Source organism: Manihot esculenta, chromosome 7, assembly GCF_001659605.2.
Source record: "Manihot esculenta cultivar AM560-2 chromosome 7, M.esculenta_v8, whole genome shotgun sequence".
In the NCBI taxonomy this organism is placed as follows: Eukaryota; Viridiplantae; Streptophyta; class Magnoliopsida; order Malpighiales; family Euphorbiaceae; genus Manihot; species Manihot esculenta.
This window is the reverse complement of record NC_035167.2, coordinates 29,591,577-29,608,227: the sequence shown is the minus strand read 5'-3', so window position 1 is coordinate 29,608,227 and position 16,651 is coordinate 29,591,577. Positions and strand designations below refer to the sequence as shown.

The 16,651-nt window shown below is 32.0% G+C and overlaps 1 protein-coding gene across 3 annotated transcripts; it reads right to left on the bottom strand.

Annotated features, from left to right (window-relative positions):
- Window positions 1–672: 672 nt before the first annotated feature.
- On the bottom strand, window positions 673–13,311 carry LOC110607401 (E3 ubiquitin-protein ligase RFWD3). Of its 3 annotated transcripts, XM_021746508.2 has the most exons (15): window positions 12,805–12,942; window positions 11,238–11,338; window positions 10,996–11,071; window positions 10,817–10,906; window positions 10,694–10,738; window positions 10,510–10,590; window positions 10,153–10,246; window positions 7,476–7,531; window positions 4,971–5,081; window positions 4,745–4,881; window positions 4,607–4,646; window positions 2,796–2,858; window positions 2,249–2,439; window positions 1,596–2,100; window positions 673–1,038 (listed from the first exon to the last, which is right to left on the bottom strand). In XM_021746508.2, exons 2-14 carry the CDS (start codon window positions 11,282–11,284, stop codon window positions 1,602–1,604), a joined length of 1,530 nt encoding a protein of 509 aa, XP_021602200.1. In that variant the 5' UTR covers window positions 11,285–11,338; window positions 12,805–12,942; the 3' UTR covers window positions 673–1,038; window positions 1,596–1,601. The 3 variants fall into 3 exon arrangements, with proteins under 3 accessions (XP_021602200.1, XP_021602199.1, XP_043814213.1); XM_021746507.2 differs by lacking the exon at window positions 11,238–11,338 and having other exon boundaries at window positions 12,805–13,311; XM_043958278.1 differs by lacking the exons at window positions 2,796–2,858; window positions 11,238–11,338 and having other exon boundaries at window positions 12,805–13,311.
- Window positions 13,312–16,651: the final 3,340 nt, after the last annotated feature.

The following is a 16,651-nucleotide window of genomic DNA, read 5'->3' as shown; positions in this document are numbered from 1 at the left end:
AATTTTAATAGTTGAAAGACTCAAATGCTTTTTTTTATCTAAAAAAAGGATTAAAATGTAATTTATTTTATTAAAAGGCAATAAGATGCATGTGCAAACAAAAATAAATTATATTTTTCAGCTAAATATGTACGTGATTTTAACTATTTTTTTTTATAATTTCAACTAAATTAACTGAAAAAAGAAAAATATATACTGAAAAAACGAAACAAGCCAAACCAAATAGATTCAATTTGATTTAGACTTCATAATGCAGTCATAGCTTTTTTTTTAAAAAAAAAAAAGAATGCTGAGTCACAGCTTTCATTTTTAACTCTAAACTGAGGTTTAATAATAACTAATTTAAAAATTATTCAATCCTTATGCTTGTTGAAAATGTTCAATTTCATACAACTTCTTAACTTTTCATCCAAAATTACCCCTAGAAGTTCCATTTAAGCTCAATTTACACAAAAAATTAAAATTCTCCAGCTAAAATTTTTAATTTACTAATTTAATTAAAAAATAAGCATAATTTTTCATTTTAGTATTTAATTAACCAAAAAAAAGTTCAGAACATTCATCTTGCGATTGTTCAAATTGAAAGTTCTGAGCTATCTTAGAACAAAAGTTTAAACTTTGAAACTAAGCATCAAGGCAAAAAAAAAAAAAAAAAAAAAAAAAAAAAAAAAATCAAGAACAACAACAACAGAGTGCATATTTATGTAAAAATATTTGGTCAAATGGATAACAAAAGGACTAAAATGCCCCTTTGTTTTCCCCTCCTCTGGGTACAAAACACCAGAAAATTTTTACAGAGTGAAATGCAATAAAACTATTACAGAGCCTGTCAAGTACCAAATGCATTTATCAGATTAGTCTTATTGCTTTGATTCTATAAATCTCTGTAATTGACATGTTCATCTATATTTACATACCTAAATAGCTTGATGTTTGAATACATTGCATTTTTCTCTCAAATATGCGTCAGGCTCAATGATAAAAACGCATGCCAATATCGTAAGCGCTCTTCTGCCTGAGGATCTTCAGCTCATCTGCCTGCCAGAGGATTCCAAGAAGGTTTGGATCTTAGTAAACAAAATTTTCAAAATGGAATCTTCATCACAAGAAACATTTGATTAATGGGCAATAGATAATGACAGTCCTGAAACTAAGGCATTTTGGATTTCTAGGACTTGAGGAAACTAGGAAAATTATAAAAAGCATAAGTAACCATGTCTTCTTTTAAAAAAGTAGGAAACAGTTTCATTTATTGCTAATTGTGCTCCAAATTTTACTAACAGTATTCAAAATTTTGTTGATTGTTTTCTAAATTTTCATAAAAAGACGGAGTATCTCTCTCCTTACCGAAGATAACGTTAGTAATATCAATCACACAATATGCTTAGGGCATGTAAACCATAAATTCATCTAAAAAAATTGCCACCAAAATATTCGTCCTTTATTAACATAACTGAGCTGAAAATATATCGATAATCTAGAGCTCTACCAAACAAAAAGCTGGGCTTACAATGTTGTAATCTATATATACGAATCATAAACGTCAAACAAAAAGAATTGAGGCAAATATAATGGGTTTGGCGTGCTAAGCATACCTTTTTTTATGATATTTTTGCTGAAAAAAGTTGCAGCTTATCCTCACTTGCACAACCAAGTACGCCAATCCCTTGGTTATGTGCATACTTCACATCAAGGATAGGGTAGTGATGCGGTTTAAGATTCTGGTTCACTGTTAAACTTGGCAATTCCCTCAACCTCAGTCCATTGGTAACTCCATCTGCATAAGCTAATAATGGATAGCAATTCTCCATCTCTATAATAGCAGACTTTACCATTTGAACATCACTTAAATGTGCAGATGTTGATCCTAATTTACTATAAAAGCTACCAGCCACTCTCTTGACAAGAACTTGAGATCCCAGTATTCCTTGTCCAGGAACACTAGATGAACCTTGATTTGAGGATGATGAATTAGCTGTTGCTATGGGTGGAGGTGGACTGAATTTAGGACGATAAGAAACAAGAATGTTATTGCTCAAGGGACCATAAGCAAGTGACGTGCAAAAGCCTTGATTGTCCAATCCAGGAACTGCAAATGGCCTTCAACACAAAGCAAGGTTCAGCTTACTTGCAAAGGTGAAGTTCCTCAGCAACATTATTGTAGCAGTAGTCAAAACATGTAAACCTGTGCATGACCCATTGATGGGATTGAAATTAAAAATGTGATCGCAAGTTGAAATTAGCTAACCTTTCTCCAGACCCAGCACTCCAAACGCATGGGCCCAAGGAGGAAGCTGCCAGCAGTTTTTGAGCATCGTGGCCTAGAGTTGGGTTATGCACCAATGAGTGTATAGTATGAATAGACTGCACAGTTAGTCCGCCTATAGATTGCAGAGGATGTCTAGTGAGACGTGTATCAAACACCAAAATGGTACCATTCTGTAAAAGGAAAATTAAAATGAGATCAAGATTTTGAGATTGATGTGCTAAGTCAAACAAAAATTTGGAGTTGCAAGAACAAGGGGAAAGGGCTAAAACAATGAGAGTTTGAGCTAACATAGACTGAAGGCAAGGCCCACAGTCTCCTTACAGTGGCAAAACACAAGGGCATAAATATCAACTCTAAAAAAAGCCCTGATAACTAAATTGGTTAATACTCTAAAGGAACTATAGCCACCTACATTATTGGAAGATATGGAATTGGTAAAAGACGCCATATATGTGACTCCAACTGGTTTGAGAAAAGACTTGGTTGAGACTTGAGATAGAATGATGTACATGGTCAAGTATCAAACCTGCAAGCCAGCATATATATAGTGAGGAACATTAAGATCCCATGCACACGACCAAGCTGGGACCTGGAAAAAAATTTTTTTGGGACAAGCAGGTAAATAAAATTAAAAGAACTGTGGATATGAACAAAATTTTAAAATGCAACAGTCAAGTTATTTTTGTGTGCATTCATGCATGTACAACCATACAAATGAATTAAAAAAGATTGAATGAGCTTTCCATGTCATGTTCTCTTAATTCTTCCCCAAGGTAGCACCATAAGATGGCAAAGGAAAAGAAAATATCATGAATGTCCCAGGGAAAATAGACTAAAAGCTTGAAACCAAGTACTGGATTGTGGTTGACCATCAGCAGATAATGGAAAATAAATGAAGGATTTCCTTTTTTATTTTCCTCTCTTATTTTCTCTCCTTCCATTGAAATTTTGCCAAACATGGGTCAAATATGCGATGTTAAGGACTGCGAACCAATATTAGGTTATCTATACGGAGGAATGGAAAAAATTGCGGAAATCGAACAATTATACAATATTTTCCCTATGTAACAAATATGGTGATGTTTCATGTCTTCATGGAATGGCTCTCGAAAATCTGTCAGAGGACTTCTCAATTATCCTATCATTTACAAAGGATCACTGTCAATGAAGAAGGAATTACAGGCAGGATCTTTCATGTCTTGAGCATCAGCTGATCAAAATATAGCAAAGCACTGTATGAGGGTAAAGAGTTTGAAAATTTAATCCTTCAGAGGTCTTTCCTGCAAGGAGCATTATGATACTAGCTAACTAATGCACAACAAGGTTGGATTGGATACCAAATTGATGCAGAACCAATGAACTTATGGGAAACAACTCAAATAAAGGAGCGAGAAACACATCCACTATAGGAAAGAAATCTCAACTCTAACTAGGAAATTTTAAACCTAAAAATATTAGGTAATAAAGGGAGTGAGAAACACAGTTTTTTTCTTCAAAACCTGTAGAAGAAAAAGAAATGAAAATCATGTAGCTCCAAAAAATATTTTCGAGACCAGGGCAGTGAACAAGCTTGTTTGACAGTCTAACTGTCGAACAAAAAACTTATTCAACAATTAGACTGTCAAACAAGTTTGTCCCGTACCATGCCACGATAGCCATAACAAAGCCCCGTCAGCATTCTTGGTGCTGCACCCCTAATTGACCCGTTGATTGACGTGCCAGCATGCAACGGTGCATGTAGTCCGCATGCACCCTACTCTAGTCTAGCTAGAAGGGAACTGTGGCTTTAAAAGCCAAAGAAATTTCACACCATTGTTCTTCTCAATCATTCAAGTTCTTCTTCAGCATTTTCTTCTTCCTCTGCTTTAAATTTCTCTAAATTTCCTTATTTCTTTCATCTCTTTGCCAGGTATGTCTATGACTCTTTTTCATTTTTATTTTTTAAATGTATATTGTGATTTAAGTAGAAAAATAATTGTGTTGGAAAAATAAATTTAGTGTTATTTTTGTAATTGTTATTTAGTGTAGTAAAAGTAAATTTATTCTTAATTAGTTAGAAAACATATTTATAATTGAGATTTAATTAGAAAAATTTAATAATTGTGTTTTAGTGTAGTAAAAATAATTTCATTGTAATTTAGTAGAAAAAATCTAATATTGATGACTTAACGTAGCTTAGAATATATATTGTGATTTAGGTAAAAAAATTTAATAATTGTTATAAATAATAACAAACCAAAACTTTTAAGAACAAAAGAGTAGTGAGAGATGAGGAAAGTAAAAACCCAATCTTTTTCTGCAAATCATCATTTTAAAGAAAATAGAAGAAAGCCGTACCCTCAACTCATAGGTGGCAACAATCTCATTGCTTCCCATGCTAAAACAAAGAAAGTTTCCAAATTATATCAATAACATAATATACAACATATATATAAGGTATGAATCGAAATAAACTAGAGGATAAAGTAGATGTACCTAAGTATTGACAGTTTCCTTCCAAGTGAAGCCAAAAGAGTGAATCTACCACATGGGGAAATTTTTAAATCTTTAACAGCTTTGGTGCCAGGAGGAAGCTGTATATCCTCATTTTCATGAGGATTAATCATATTAATCTGTACATGTACAAGCATAAAGCTCAAACTAATTAAGCCGCAAAAAGCAGAAATGCAAATGAATGTAAGAAAGATTTGCGCTTCTATACTTTGTTGAGCATATGTATTCCACCCATCCCAGAGATTCTTCGTGCAAGAATCAGGTTTTGATAAGAGACATTCACATCGAAAAGTCTTGCCCCTTCTACAGCCAATTCATTCTGTTAAGATTAACACTGTTAGAATCAAACAAGTCAGAAGCAAACTAGTTAAAGAACAGTTAGTAATCACGCACATGCCCACAAACCTGAAGCAAAGACACTAAGAGAAGTGGTGAGTGGCCATAAAAAATACATATACTAGAGTAGAAAATCTCAACTGAGTTTGGTATTTGTTTAAAGCATCAGATTTCGTACTCTTAGTTAGCAGTGTCATTCAAATTTCAAAATTGGATTTCATTAAGTTGTTAACCTGTGTTCTTTGGCTTCTTTGAATTCCATGGTACCCATCCCTGGGTGGAGGAATGCTGCCTTCATAAAAAATGACTTTCCTTTGGGTGTTAAGCTGTATTGTTTTTCTTATTTGGATTTCATTGTTCAAAAGGTTGCTAAGAATCTACATCTAGATGGGTACAGTCTTTCTCTGCAGGAGGTAACAAGATTGTTTAGGAGAATGTCACAGGTGAAACCATAGTTTCAGTCACTTCACAAGAATGAAGACCGTGTTGAAGGTTCCACTATAGTTGCAGCCACTTCACAGAAAGAAGACCATGTTGGAGATGCAACTATCGTTGCAGCCACTTCACAGAAAGGATACCATGGTGGAGGAGCAACCATTGTCGCAGCTACTTCACAAAATCAACTTGGCAAAAGAAAAAAGGAGAAGTAATGCGTAGGAAGGAACACCAAGGGTAATCATGAATAGGAGGATGACTCACTCCAATATTATACAGCTGGGAAGGTTCAGCCAATTCAATTTTATACTACTACCATTCAGGCTGATCCAATGCATTTATGTTGTCATTTACTCATCACATTGATTTCTATTGAAGACAGATTTTCTTCTGTTTCCCTTTAATAGTCTTAACAAGATTCTTGTTGAGTGACAGAGGCAGCAATACAAAAAAAAATGAGGGATTTTATTACGTGTGGGACAAGGTATGACAATTTAGGAGGTGTTTGGACTAGTGATCAGAAATCAGCAGTCAGCATATGGTCTTCCAATTGTTAGAGCTTGTTGAGAATTAAGTTCAAACCTAGGTTTGGGAAAGAATCCTAGATATTGTTAGAGAAAAGTGGTGACGAAATTGTGCTTTAGCTATTCTGGAGTTCTTATGAGTAAAGATAAAAATTAAAATGAAAAATTTAATATAAAACAATTATCAATGACCTAGAAGTAACATATTTGAGATAAAGTTTTTCTCAGCAGCATCTTCAACAACAGTAATCTGGAACTCTTTTCTGATGATTTGGCATATAATTGATATAATGGAAGTAGCCAGATGGTTGGAAGTTCCAAAACCTGGTTTAAAGATGAACAGTTAGGAAATTTTATTTTTTAATTATTATAACCTTTTAATTTTATTTTTTTTATGCTTGTAAGACTGAAGTAATTTCATAATCACAAAAGGAGACCACCTTACCAATCAACTCAAAAGAGGCAAACTCAACTTTCCCAATTCTCTTGTTATAGAAAATCCAAAGCACATGTTGGGAACAACAAAGGATTGCATTACAAATTTTAGACGTTTATCTTCCCATGCTCGGATTATTGAAATCATGGTTTTAAATAACGGCCGTTACGTTACGTAACAGCCGTTATGTAACGGGATTTGGGGGGGCTGTTACCCGTTATCCTGTTATATAACGGCCCCTCCTAATTTGCAGCGGTAACGGCTGTTACGGCCGTTACGTAACGGTAACGGCCGTTACCGACCGTTACGTAACTGTAACGGCCATTACCAATAATTAAAAATTCTTTTATATCTTTTATTTTTTGCTCCCTATTCTCATTTTCATTAGTTTTTACACTTTTCAACAGCTTTAAAGGCTATATTTTTTAAGTTTTCTCTTCCCTTTCTCTTTCAAATTTCAATCTTCCGTGCATATTTCTCATATAAATTTAGATCCATTATAAACTACTCTATTTCCAAGCTTATTTCTTCTAAAAAGTTAGTTAAATTTTATCTATTTTAGTTTTTAACTGCTGTTTTTTTTTCTTTTTTTTTGTAAGTTTTCGTGGATTAAATTGTTAGTTTTGAGTTAAAATTATACTTTGAGCTATTAGTTTACTCGATCTATAAAGATTATATTGATTTTTCTTATTTTAAACTATATGATGTTTTACTTAAGTTAAATAATCTATATTTTATATATTTATGTTTATTATGCATTTGTATACATTGTTCTAAATTAAATCTAATCAATATTATTTTATTTATGAACTTTGCAAATTTTTTTAAAAAATTTGCATAGCGCCAGGCCGTTACCGTTACGTTACAGCCGTTATAGGTCTGTTTCCGTTACCCGCGACCACGACCGCAAACGTGGCCGCGACCGCAATTTAAAACCATGATTGAAATGCAACTTGAAAACAGTGGAAACAGGAACACGTACCTCTAATACAAAGGTGCAGTGAAGAAGTTGTTGCCTAGATAAATTTGACCCCCGTTCTGCATTATCAAATAGCAGCAATCAAATCAACTGCCAATGCCATATTTTTCTCACAAATGACAGGCTTCTATTAGATCAGTTTACAAAAAATCTAGCAGAGACAACTATTAAATTTTAAATATGAAAGTGGAGAACTAGTACATGACACAGAGAATTAATTCATAGTTCATGATATCAACTCCAAGAGGTAGAAACCAGAAATCATGATATATGAACCACAATCTTGCAGCATGCAGATATTATGAAACTAAAGACATAATTATTTATGCTTACGATGCTAACAAGTTTAGAGATGAGATGACAAAGGATTCATATAGCTGAACCCAACTAGTTTAACATTGATGCTTAGTTGTTGTTGCATATATATGAGTGTGTTTGCACTTAAATGTGATAAATGTGCTAAGAGTGCGCACAACCCCCTGTTCACAAGGAACACAAAAAATATGTTAATACCACCCAATTTTCAACTCTAAAATTAGAAAAATAGTGAAGTTTTGTTTTTTTTTTTTCTCATTTTACATTGTTTCATCTCAACTCCATAGTATCTTCAATTTCATATCTCTGGATTTAACAATTGAAGGGGTTAATGAGTTTGTTTCAACTTTCAACTTTGACCAGACCTCTTAAATTTGGCGTTTTAAGCCAAAGAATAACAATATATATATCAGTGATCATTATCGAAAATAATAATAACAATAACAATAATAATAGCTTCTTCTTTTTTTTTATTTCTCCTCCGCTTTCACTTTGAAAAAGCTCCGACAAGCCACAAAATTGTGAATTAGTTTTTTCTTTTTTGAAAAAAACTATATAACCAGGAGAAACAACCTCTGTCCAAGTAACATGAAATAGTTGCAACCTCCGTGCTTGCTATAACCCCACTCCCATCAAAATGCTTTCTTCTTGAGATTGTTAAGGCCTTATAATACTCCTTTTCCAGGTCCACTCTGCCCCATTATTATTTGTGTTGACTTATTTGCTGATTTTCTAGTGATATGATTTGATTTAATTATAGATTCTAGGCACAAATTAGGATCCTTAATTATTTTTATAATTATTTAATTATTTGTTTCCCTTTTAGTCGTAATTCTTTTTGTATAAATAGTCATATAAATCACTTATAAAGATCAAGAGTGAAATACAAGAATACTTTAAAATTCTCCAAAATTCTCAATGGTATTAGAGCTTTTTCCTGATTTTAGGGTTTAAATTCAATTTTTCCTCTTTAAGATTTTAAAACTTCAGATCTACCTTTTGGTACTGCTCTATGACCCGATCTAGGAGCCCTTTTTCGTCTCAGTGTTGCCACTAGTAGGGTCGTCGGATCATCTCCAGCCAGCCGTCCAACTGCGACGCTGGAAATCCATGCACGAAAGGCTCACGCGCCTTTCCTTCCTCACGCGTCGCTATGACGCTGCCCAGTTTCTGTTAAGATATGGAGTCTAATAATATATTATGGACTGTACACCATATCCAGCGATTAAGAAAACCCTAACTGCCATGGACGTAGCTAAAATTGATGAACGACGTTAAATCTGTGTTGATTTCTTTTCGTGCTTAATTTTTGAATTGTGTGATTGTTTGATTCTTAACAACCGGTATTAGAGATTTTGGTTCATATCACAATAAAGGGAAAGCCCGAAGGTTCGAATTGAGAAGTTCGATGGAACTGATTTTGATTTCTGAAATATGAAAATTGAAGATTATTTGTATCAAAATAAACTCCATGAACTACTGTTAGGGGAGAAGCTAGAAATTATGGAACAAGAGGTTTGAAATTGGAAGGATCAGAAAGCACAAGGGTTGATCCGTTTGACGTTGGCGAGAAATGTTACCTTCAATATCGTTAAGGAGACTTGCTGGCAGCTCTGGCGAACATGTATGAGAAACCGTCGGCCATTAACAAGATATATCTGATGCGTCGTTTGTTTAATTTGGAGATGTCTGAAAGTGGATTTGTGATTACTTAGTTTTAAAAAAATTAAATGGGACAGTAAATGGGAGAGGAAATAACTCATTTAAGACTTTTGTTTGAATTCCTATTGGAGGAGACAAACCGTTGTTTGTTTGGTGAATGAAACCTAAACCCCACCAATGCATTCCTATTGGAGGTGACAGTAAATGGGATAGGAAATAACTCATTTAAGGAATTATCTCGCTATTACACATAATCATTGGCCACGCCAGGTTTAAAAGGTTTTACCCAAGCCCAAACCTGCCCATTATATATATATATATATATAGAGAGAGAGAGAGAGAGAGCTGGCTCCAGGCCATAAATAGGTTCTATCACATATCTTAGGGGTAAAGAAAAAGTCCCCATTTTCCACAAACTAACATCACGGTGCAAGAAACTTGATGCGTCTCCTCTTGCTCCTATCTCGTGCATCCCTGATATTAATGTGAAGTTTCTCCAAAACTATCCTATTAGCCAATGTATTTACATAGCCAAATTAAGAAAAACAAATAAAATCGTGGAGATATAAACAAACGAAGTAATCACAACACTCACATGGAGATATAAAATTGTGATTGAAAAAAAAAATTAACAAAAGAGGCATCAAAGAAAAACAAATGAACCATAATGAAACTCATTTACTTAATCAAGTGGAAAGATTACCAAATTGTACACTCTGAGCCTCTTTAACATTGGTAACTCCAAAAGGTTTACTCCCCGTATCCACAAATGACATGTTCCCCATAAAAGTTTGCTTCTATAAATTAATATAAAAAAAGTATTAAAAAATCAGAGGGGCAGATAAGTCGTTTATTGATACTTTACTACTTATCAAATAAAAGAAATTTGTCAATGATAGCTTCGATATTTTGTCCAGGGAGAATTAATATGCAAATCAGAGGGGCAGATAAGCCATTTATTGATACCTTACTACTTATAAAATAAAAGAAATTTGTCCATGATACGCTTCAATATTTTGTCAAGGGAACATTAATATGCAACAAAAATAAGATGTCATACTTCCTTAATTTTGTCTAATTCCTTGAGCAAATTATCTTGTATTTTGAGCAAGCTATCTTGCACATCAAGCAAGTCAGCTCTCTGCACAATAAATGAGAAAAAAAATATTAATATCATTATATGCATTCTGACAAACACACCTTATGATGTTTGGTATCATAGCCATCCTATTTGATTGTCTAACCTCTGTCTTAAGGCAAACAATTTCAGCCTCAAGAGATTGAACTTTCTGCAAAAGGATAGAGTATTTTTTTCAGCTTTACATTCAATAAATTGTAATTTAAAAGATTTAAATGCCAAATGCAACCTCACGTAGATCTTTATCATTAATTACTACTGGCGATGCGTAGAGCTTTCTAACATCCTTCAAAGTGCAATATGCATTGCATTGAGGACACTGTAAGGAGGAAATGCATAGATGAATAAAGATTAAATGGTAGAAGTTCTACTAAGGCATGAATAAATGACACTTATAGGAAAATATACCTTGGTAGAAGTAAAACGATGTTGAAGCCATCTACTAATGCAAGATAAACCATATACATGTCCACAAGGAAGGCAACTGCCATCCTTAAACATTCAAATCAGGATTTTGAACAGAATACAATAAGCAACATTAAAATGAGCTAAGAAATATTACTGGAAATAAATAAATTTCGATGGTTTTTTATGCTGAAAATAACACTTGAAATTATATTAAATTAAAAGGAAAAAGAACTTTAACGTGCCATTCATTATAAATATCTCCTCCAAACCCACTCACAAGACCTGTCATCTCCAAGTTACCACCAGCACCTTCAAAGACCCCACCCTCTTCCTTGCGTTCCTCCTTGGTAATTATAATATAATACCATTAGAAGATATAATAATACTCTTGATTTTTAAATCCATGACAATCAACAATCCACTAGAAGATAACATATCTAATCCTTGGGTTTCCTCCAATAGAATACAATGTTTGGTATAAATTAATTTCATGGAGTGCATTTACAAATCTTGACATGTTTGGCATGCACAAAGAACCATTGAAATTCTATGGAATCGAGCACATTTGAGTCAAATTCTAACAAATTTGATTGAACTTGCAAATGGATACTAAATTTGTAAAACACAAATTTGATTTGGCTAAACATTAAACAATTTGCAGACAAATTCCATTGTAATATGCATATATAAAAAATGGGAATTCACTTACAAATAAATTCTATTAAGGTCCACTTGGGTAGTCATAGTAAAACTTGTAACCACAAATTTATTCTAGCTGAAATAGTCCACCTATACTTCTAAAAGAGAGTGAAAAAATCATTTGTAAATAAAATATAAGGGCATTTGGAAGCATATTTTTAAATTAGGAATTCCAATTCAAATTAAAATAATTGACAATCTAATTCACAGATTTGGACTACAGTCAATGAATTTACTCAACCAAATATATGTACGCAGTATCAACTTATATAATAACATTAAATCCTTTCCCATTTTACAAATTTCAAATTACTTCAAAATGCAACTTTAATTGAAATTCAAATGTAACTGAAATGAATTTCAAGTTGAATTATACCAAAACATAATTAATTTCTGAGCTAATAACCCCAGAAGCAAAAATCTTTGAGCATAATCATGACACCAATCAAAAGACAGTAGAATGTATGGTAAACGGATTCAGCTTGAAATCTCAATCCCTTTGTTTGGTATGATTCATTTTGCAAAAAATAAATTCTTGTAAAAATCATGCAAGATTTTATCTTTTTTTAAAATGAATTTTTTTTTTAAGTTAAAATTTTGAATTGTTTCATTCGAAACAATAAAATTGGTAGAAAACAAATCAATTTCATTGAATTCTTGCGAAATTATTGATTCCAAACCAAGGGAATAAGAATTATCCGACTAACATTTTCTTAAACCCTTAATTTTTTTTTCAACCAAAAAACACAGTAACCCTCACTTTAGTCGTATATCCTTGCTTCAAAAAAAAAAAAAAAAAAAGCTTGATAGCGTAGCATTAATGACAATTTCTTATTGTCTACTTGCTTTAGGAACCAGATATTTGGAACCTTAATTCAATCTCCACAAACCCAGCCCCTTGTTTCATCAATTCTCACCAACCAATCAAACAAAAATCAAAATTTGCTATTACAATTTATTTCCTTACCCCAAATTTCCCCTTTTTTTTTTCAAAAGAAAACAAAAATTAGAAGATGATCAAAGAACTGGGTATTGGAAAGATATCAATAATATAAAATAAATTTTCAGGAAAAAAAATTTTCAACAAACCGAGAAAGGGATCTCTCTCACCTGACTTGATGATCGCCTTGTGACTCCCAGGGCTCCATGCAAATAGGACAAAACAACCTATCCAAATTGGATTCAATAGAGACACTCTTGCTCTTCGTGTCATCACTAGAATCCACCTTCTTCCCTTGGGATGATGAACAAGGTTCTCTCTGCTCTGTTCTTCTTCCAGCCCAAATATCGCTTTCCTGGTCTCCTTCCTCAACTTCGTTGTCGACCATCATTGGGGTGACACTATCATCCGACGACGACGATGATGATTGAGGAAGAGATACAAAAGGCTGGTCTTGGTGTTGTTGGGATTGGTGAAATAAAGAAGCCAAAATCGTGGAGTTGTGATCTTGGGACTGAGAAGCAGAAAAGTGAAAGTTGGCTGTAGCCATGAGAGGGGGAGAGAGCAGGAGAAAGGGCAGAAGTTCTGCAGTCTCTTCCTTCTTCAGTAGCCAAAACACAGACAGAGAAGAGGTTGCTCTCGCACTGTCTTTTAGTCAACTCCAATCTATAATTAAAAAAAAAAAAAGAAAAAAAAGAAAAAAAGAGAGAGAGAGAGTACATGGTTTCACAATACAATTTATGTTAAATTAGTAGCTGTTGTATTCTGTGATTAATAAACACGGTAATTTTATGGTACAATTAAAGATTCTTAAATAATAATTAAAATATTATTATTATTAAAAAAATAAAAATATAAAAGAGTATCTCATAATTTTATATCTTTTTATTTTAAAATTTATAATTTTTTAAACGCAATTTATAATTTAATTTATATTAAACAAATATCTTATTATATAATTTTAATTTTAATATTTTTTATTGTATCTAATCATTATTATTTTTTATTAATAACGTGATACTACAAATATTATTTTTGATATAAATTTAATAACAGATTTTAAAATAAAAAATTAATAAAATTATATAACACATTTTTATATATATTTTAAAAAAAATAAATGAATTTTTTTAAATAAATTTATTTTTTAATCATTAAAATATATTATAATTACCGAAATTTTTTTATTTTTAAAATTCAATATTTGAGTTACTGAAATTCAATTTTCTCAAAATCAAAAGCCTTTCAGTAAATAAAATGAATCAAACCAAAATTTGGAGAGTTCAAACTTGAATTATTAAAAAAATTTCAAATTCAAGTCAAATTCGAATTTTTTAAACTTGAATTATTAAAAAAATTTCAAATTCAAGTCAAATTCGAATTTTACTCATTTCAAATTCGAGCGAATATTAATAAACTCAAATTTGACTCATTTAGCAAATATGTTTAAACGAATTGAGTTTTTATCGAGTTCAGTCTCAAACAATTCACAAACAGTTTAATTTATTTATATATATAAATAATTTTAGTTAAATAAATATATATAAATTAGCTCATAAACTTATAAAAAATGAACTCTTAAATCTTAATAATTCAAATATCTACAAGTTTTTAAAAATATAATTAAACTATATAGAGCTGAATTTTAAAAAATTTATATTTGACTTTAACTCATAAAAATTTATACAGAATTTGAACTTAATTATCTTATAATATATATATATTTTTTGAAATGGAAATTAGAATTGGGAGAATAGAATATGATACCTCTCGTATTTACTCTCGTATTAAATTTGTTCGCGAGCTTACTTATGAATTTAAAAACGAGCTGCACTTATAAGACCTAATGAGCTGAATACTATGGAGCTCAAATTTAACTCAGTTTAAAAATCGAGTCAAACTCGATCGATCGAATTTTTATAGAGTCTAATCTCAATTAGCTTACCAACAATTTGATTTATTTATCTCCTTATCAATCCAATAATTCAATTATATTAAATCAATGATATGAGCATGGGCAAAGTAAAGAGTTTAGAATATAGTGTCAAAAATACCCCCGATAAAAATTATTTTTCCCTTCAAATCCCTAATTTCTTCCGTTCTCATCATTAACACATTCACCCAAATACCTTGAAAATCCATTCAACTCTCTTGAGCATGAGCGACGAGGAGCCTCGACGAGCGAGGAAGAGACCCATGGAGCGATGAGCAGCGGGGAGCTGCGTGGAGGGACGAATGATAAGTAGCGAGCGTACATCGAAGAACCCATGGAGCGATGGGCGACGAGGAACTTATGGAGCAATGAGTGACGAGCAACATGTGGATCGATGAGCGACGAGTACCGAGCATTGAGGAAACGCTTGGAGAGACGAGCGGCAAGGAGTCGCGTGGAATAACAAACAATGAGAAGCTGCTCAAAGCGACAATGAAGGTATGTAAGAAGACTGGCAGTGAGGAGTTGCTCTATCCGACGGTTAAGCAATAACAACATGAAGGAGGTCAGTTGTAGCCTTAATCTGGATTTTGCTTAGTTTGATTTTTCTCAAATGTCCTAAGTTTGTCGGGATGAAAAATTTTTAAAAATGAAACTTTTATTCGATTGAGTTTTATTACTTCAACGTGAGAATGCAGTTTTTGTTGCTTTGATTCTTGTAATGTGATGTAATGTTAAATAGATCTTTGATTCTTTTAATAGATTGTTTGTAATTTTTTTTATGTATTGTTTCCCCTATGAATAAAGACAAAGATGAACGAAGAGAAAATGCGTTGAGAGCGAATAAGAGGAATAGTTTGGACATTTCTCATTTCACTAGTAGTATTTTTTATGGAGTGACTTTAAATTTCATGGGAACTAAAATTTAGAGGATGAAGCTTTTGGTTATAAAAATAAAGGATAAATTTATTAATTATATTATATTTTAAATATTAAAAAATAATTTTTTTAACTGCAGACAATGTAGATGGTTTTTTATAGAGCACCCAATCAAAGAACCGCATTAATTGTATTGAAATTGAAAAGGAATCAATATCATAGGATGGTACAGTATTAACCGAACTTATTTAGTTATTTAGTTTTAATTTTAATTTTTTTTATTGAGAATCGTAACAAAATTGAATCGAAACCATATTAAAAAATTAATTATATATATATTCTAATAGTTTTAGTGATTTTATGGTTCATTATATAGTTTTACTAATATATTTTATATTTTTTAAAATTCTAATATAATCTTATAAATTATATTAGCAAAACTGTATGATAATTATTTAAAAAATCTTACTTTTATGTAGTGTTAAATAATATATTATAAAAAAGAAAAATTTACAATTTAATTCATGGGTATTGCCATTATTAACAAGTCAGTCCTTGTATTTTTAGAAATTTATTAAAACGTCCTTATGTTTTTTTTCCGTTAACGAAATAGTCATTCCGTTTTCTTTTCCATTAAAATTAGATAAAGGAGGAGAAAGAAAATTTTTAAAATCCAATTTTACCCTCAAATAAAATCCCTTATTAAGTCCTTAGATATTGTTATTATTAACAAATCAGTCCTTACATTTTCAAAAATTTATTAAAATGTCCTTATCGTTTCTTCCCGTCAATGAAATAGTCCCTATCTTTTCTCATATCTATTCAAATGTCCTTATCGCTTCTTTCCGTCAACGAAATAGTCCCTCCTCATCATTTCTTTCCGTCAACGAAATCGTCCCTTCCTATATTTTCATAAATCTATTAAAACGTCCTTATCTTTTTTCATATCTATTAAAACGTTTTTATCGTTTCTTTTTGTCAACGAAATAGTCCCTATCTTTTCTCATATCTATTAAAATGTCCTTATCGTTTCTTTTCGTCAACGAAATAGTCCCTCCTCCTCCTCCTCAAAAAAGAAGAAGATGATGATGATGAAGGAGAAGAAGAAGAAGAAAAAGAAGATGATGAAGGAGAAGAAGAAGAAGAAAAACGAAGAAGAAGAAGGAGAAGAAAAAGCAGAAGAAGAAGGAGAAGAAGAAGCAGAA

What these genes read in the sequence shown, in the direction of transcription:
- LOC110607401 (XM_021746507.2), bottom strand. Translation starts at nt 13,184, where the DNA reads ATGGCTACAGCCAACTTTCACTTTTCTGCTTCTCAGTCCCAAGATCAC. An exon ending in GGCTCAGAGTGTACAATTTG is followed by an intron (nt 7,532 to 10,152) that starts GTAATCTTTCCA and finishes TTGATAATGCAG; the next exon opens with AACGGGGGTCAAATTTATCT. An exon ending in GAATACATATGCTCAACAAA is followed by an intron (nt 4,882 to 4,970) that starts GTATAGAAGCGC and finishes GTACATGTACAG; the next exon opens with ATTAATATGATTAATCCTCA.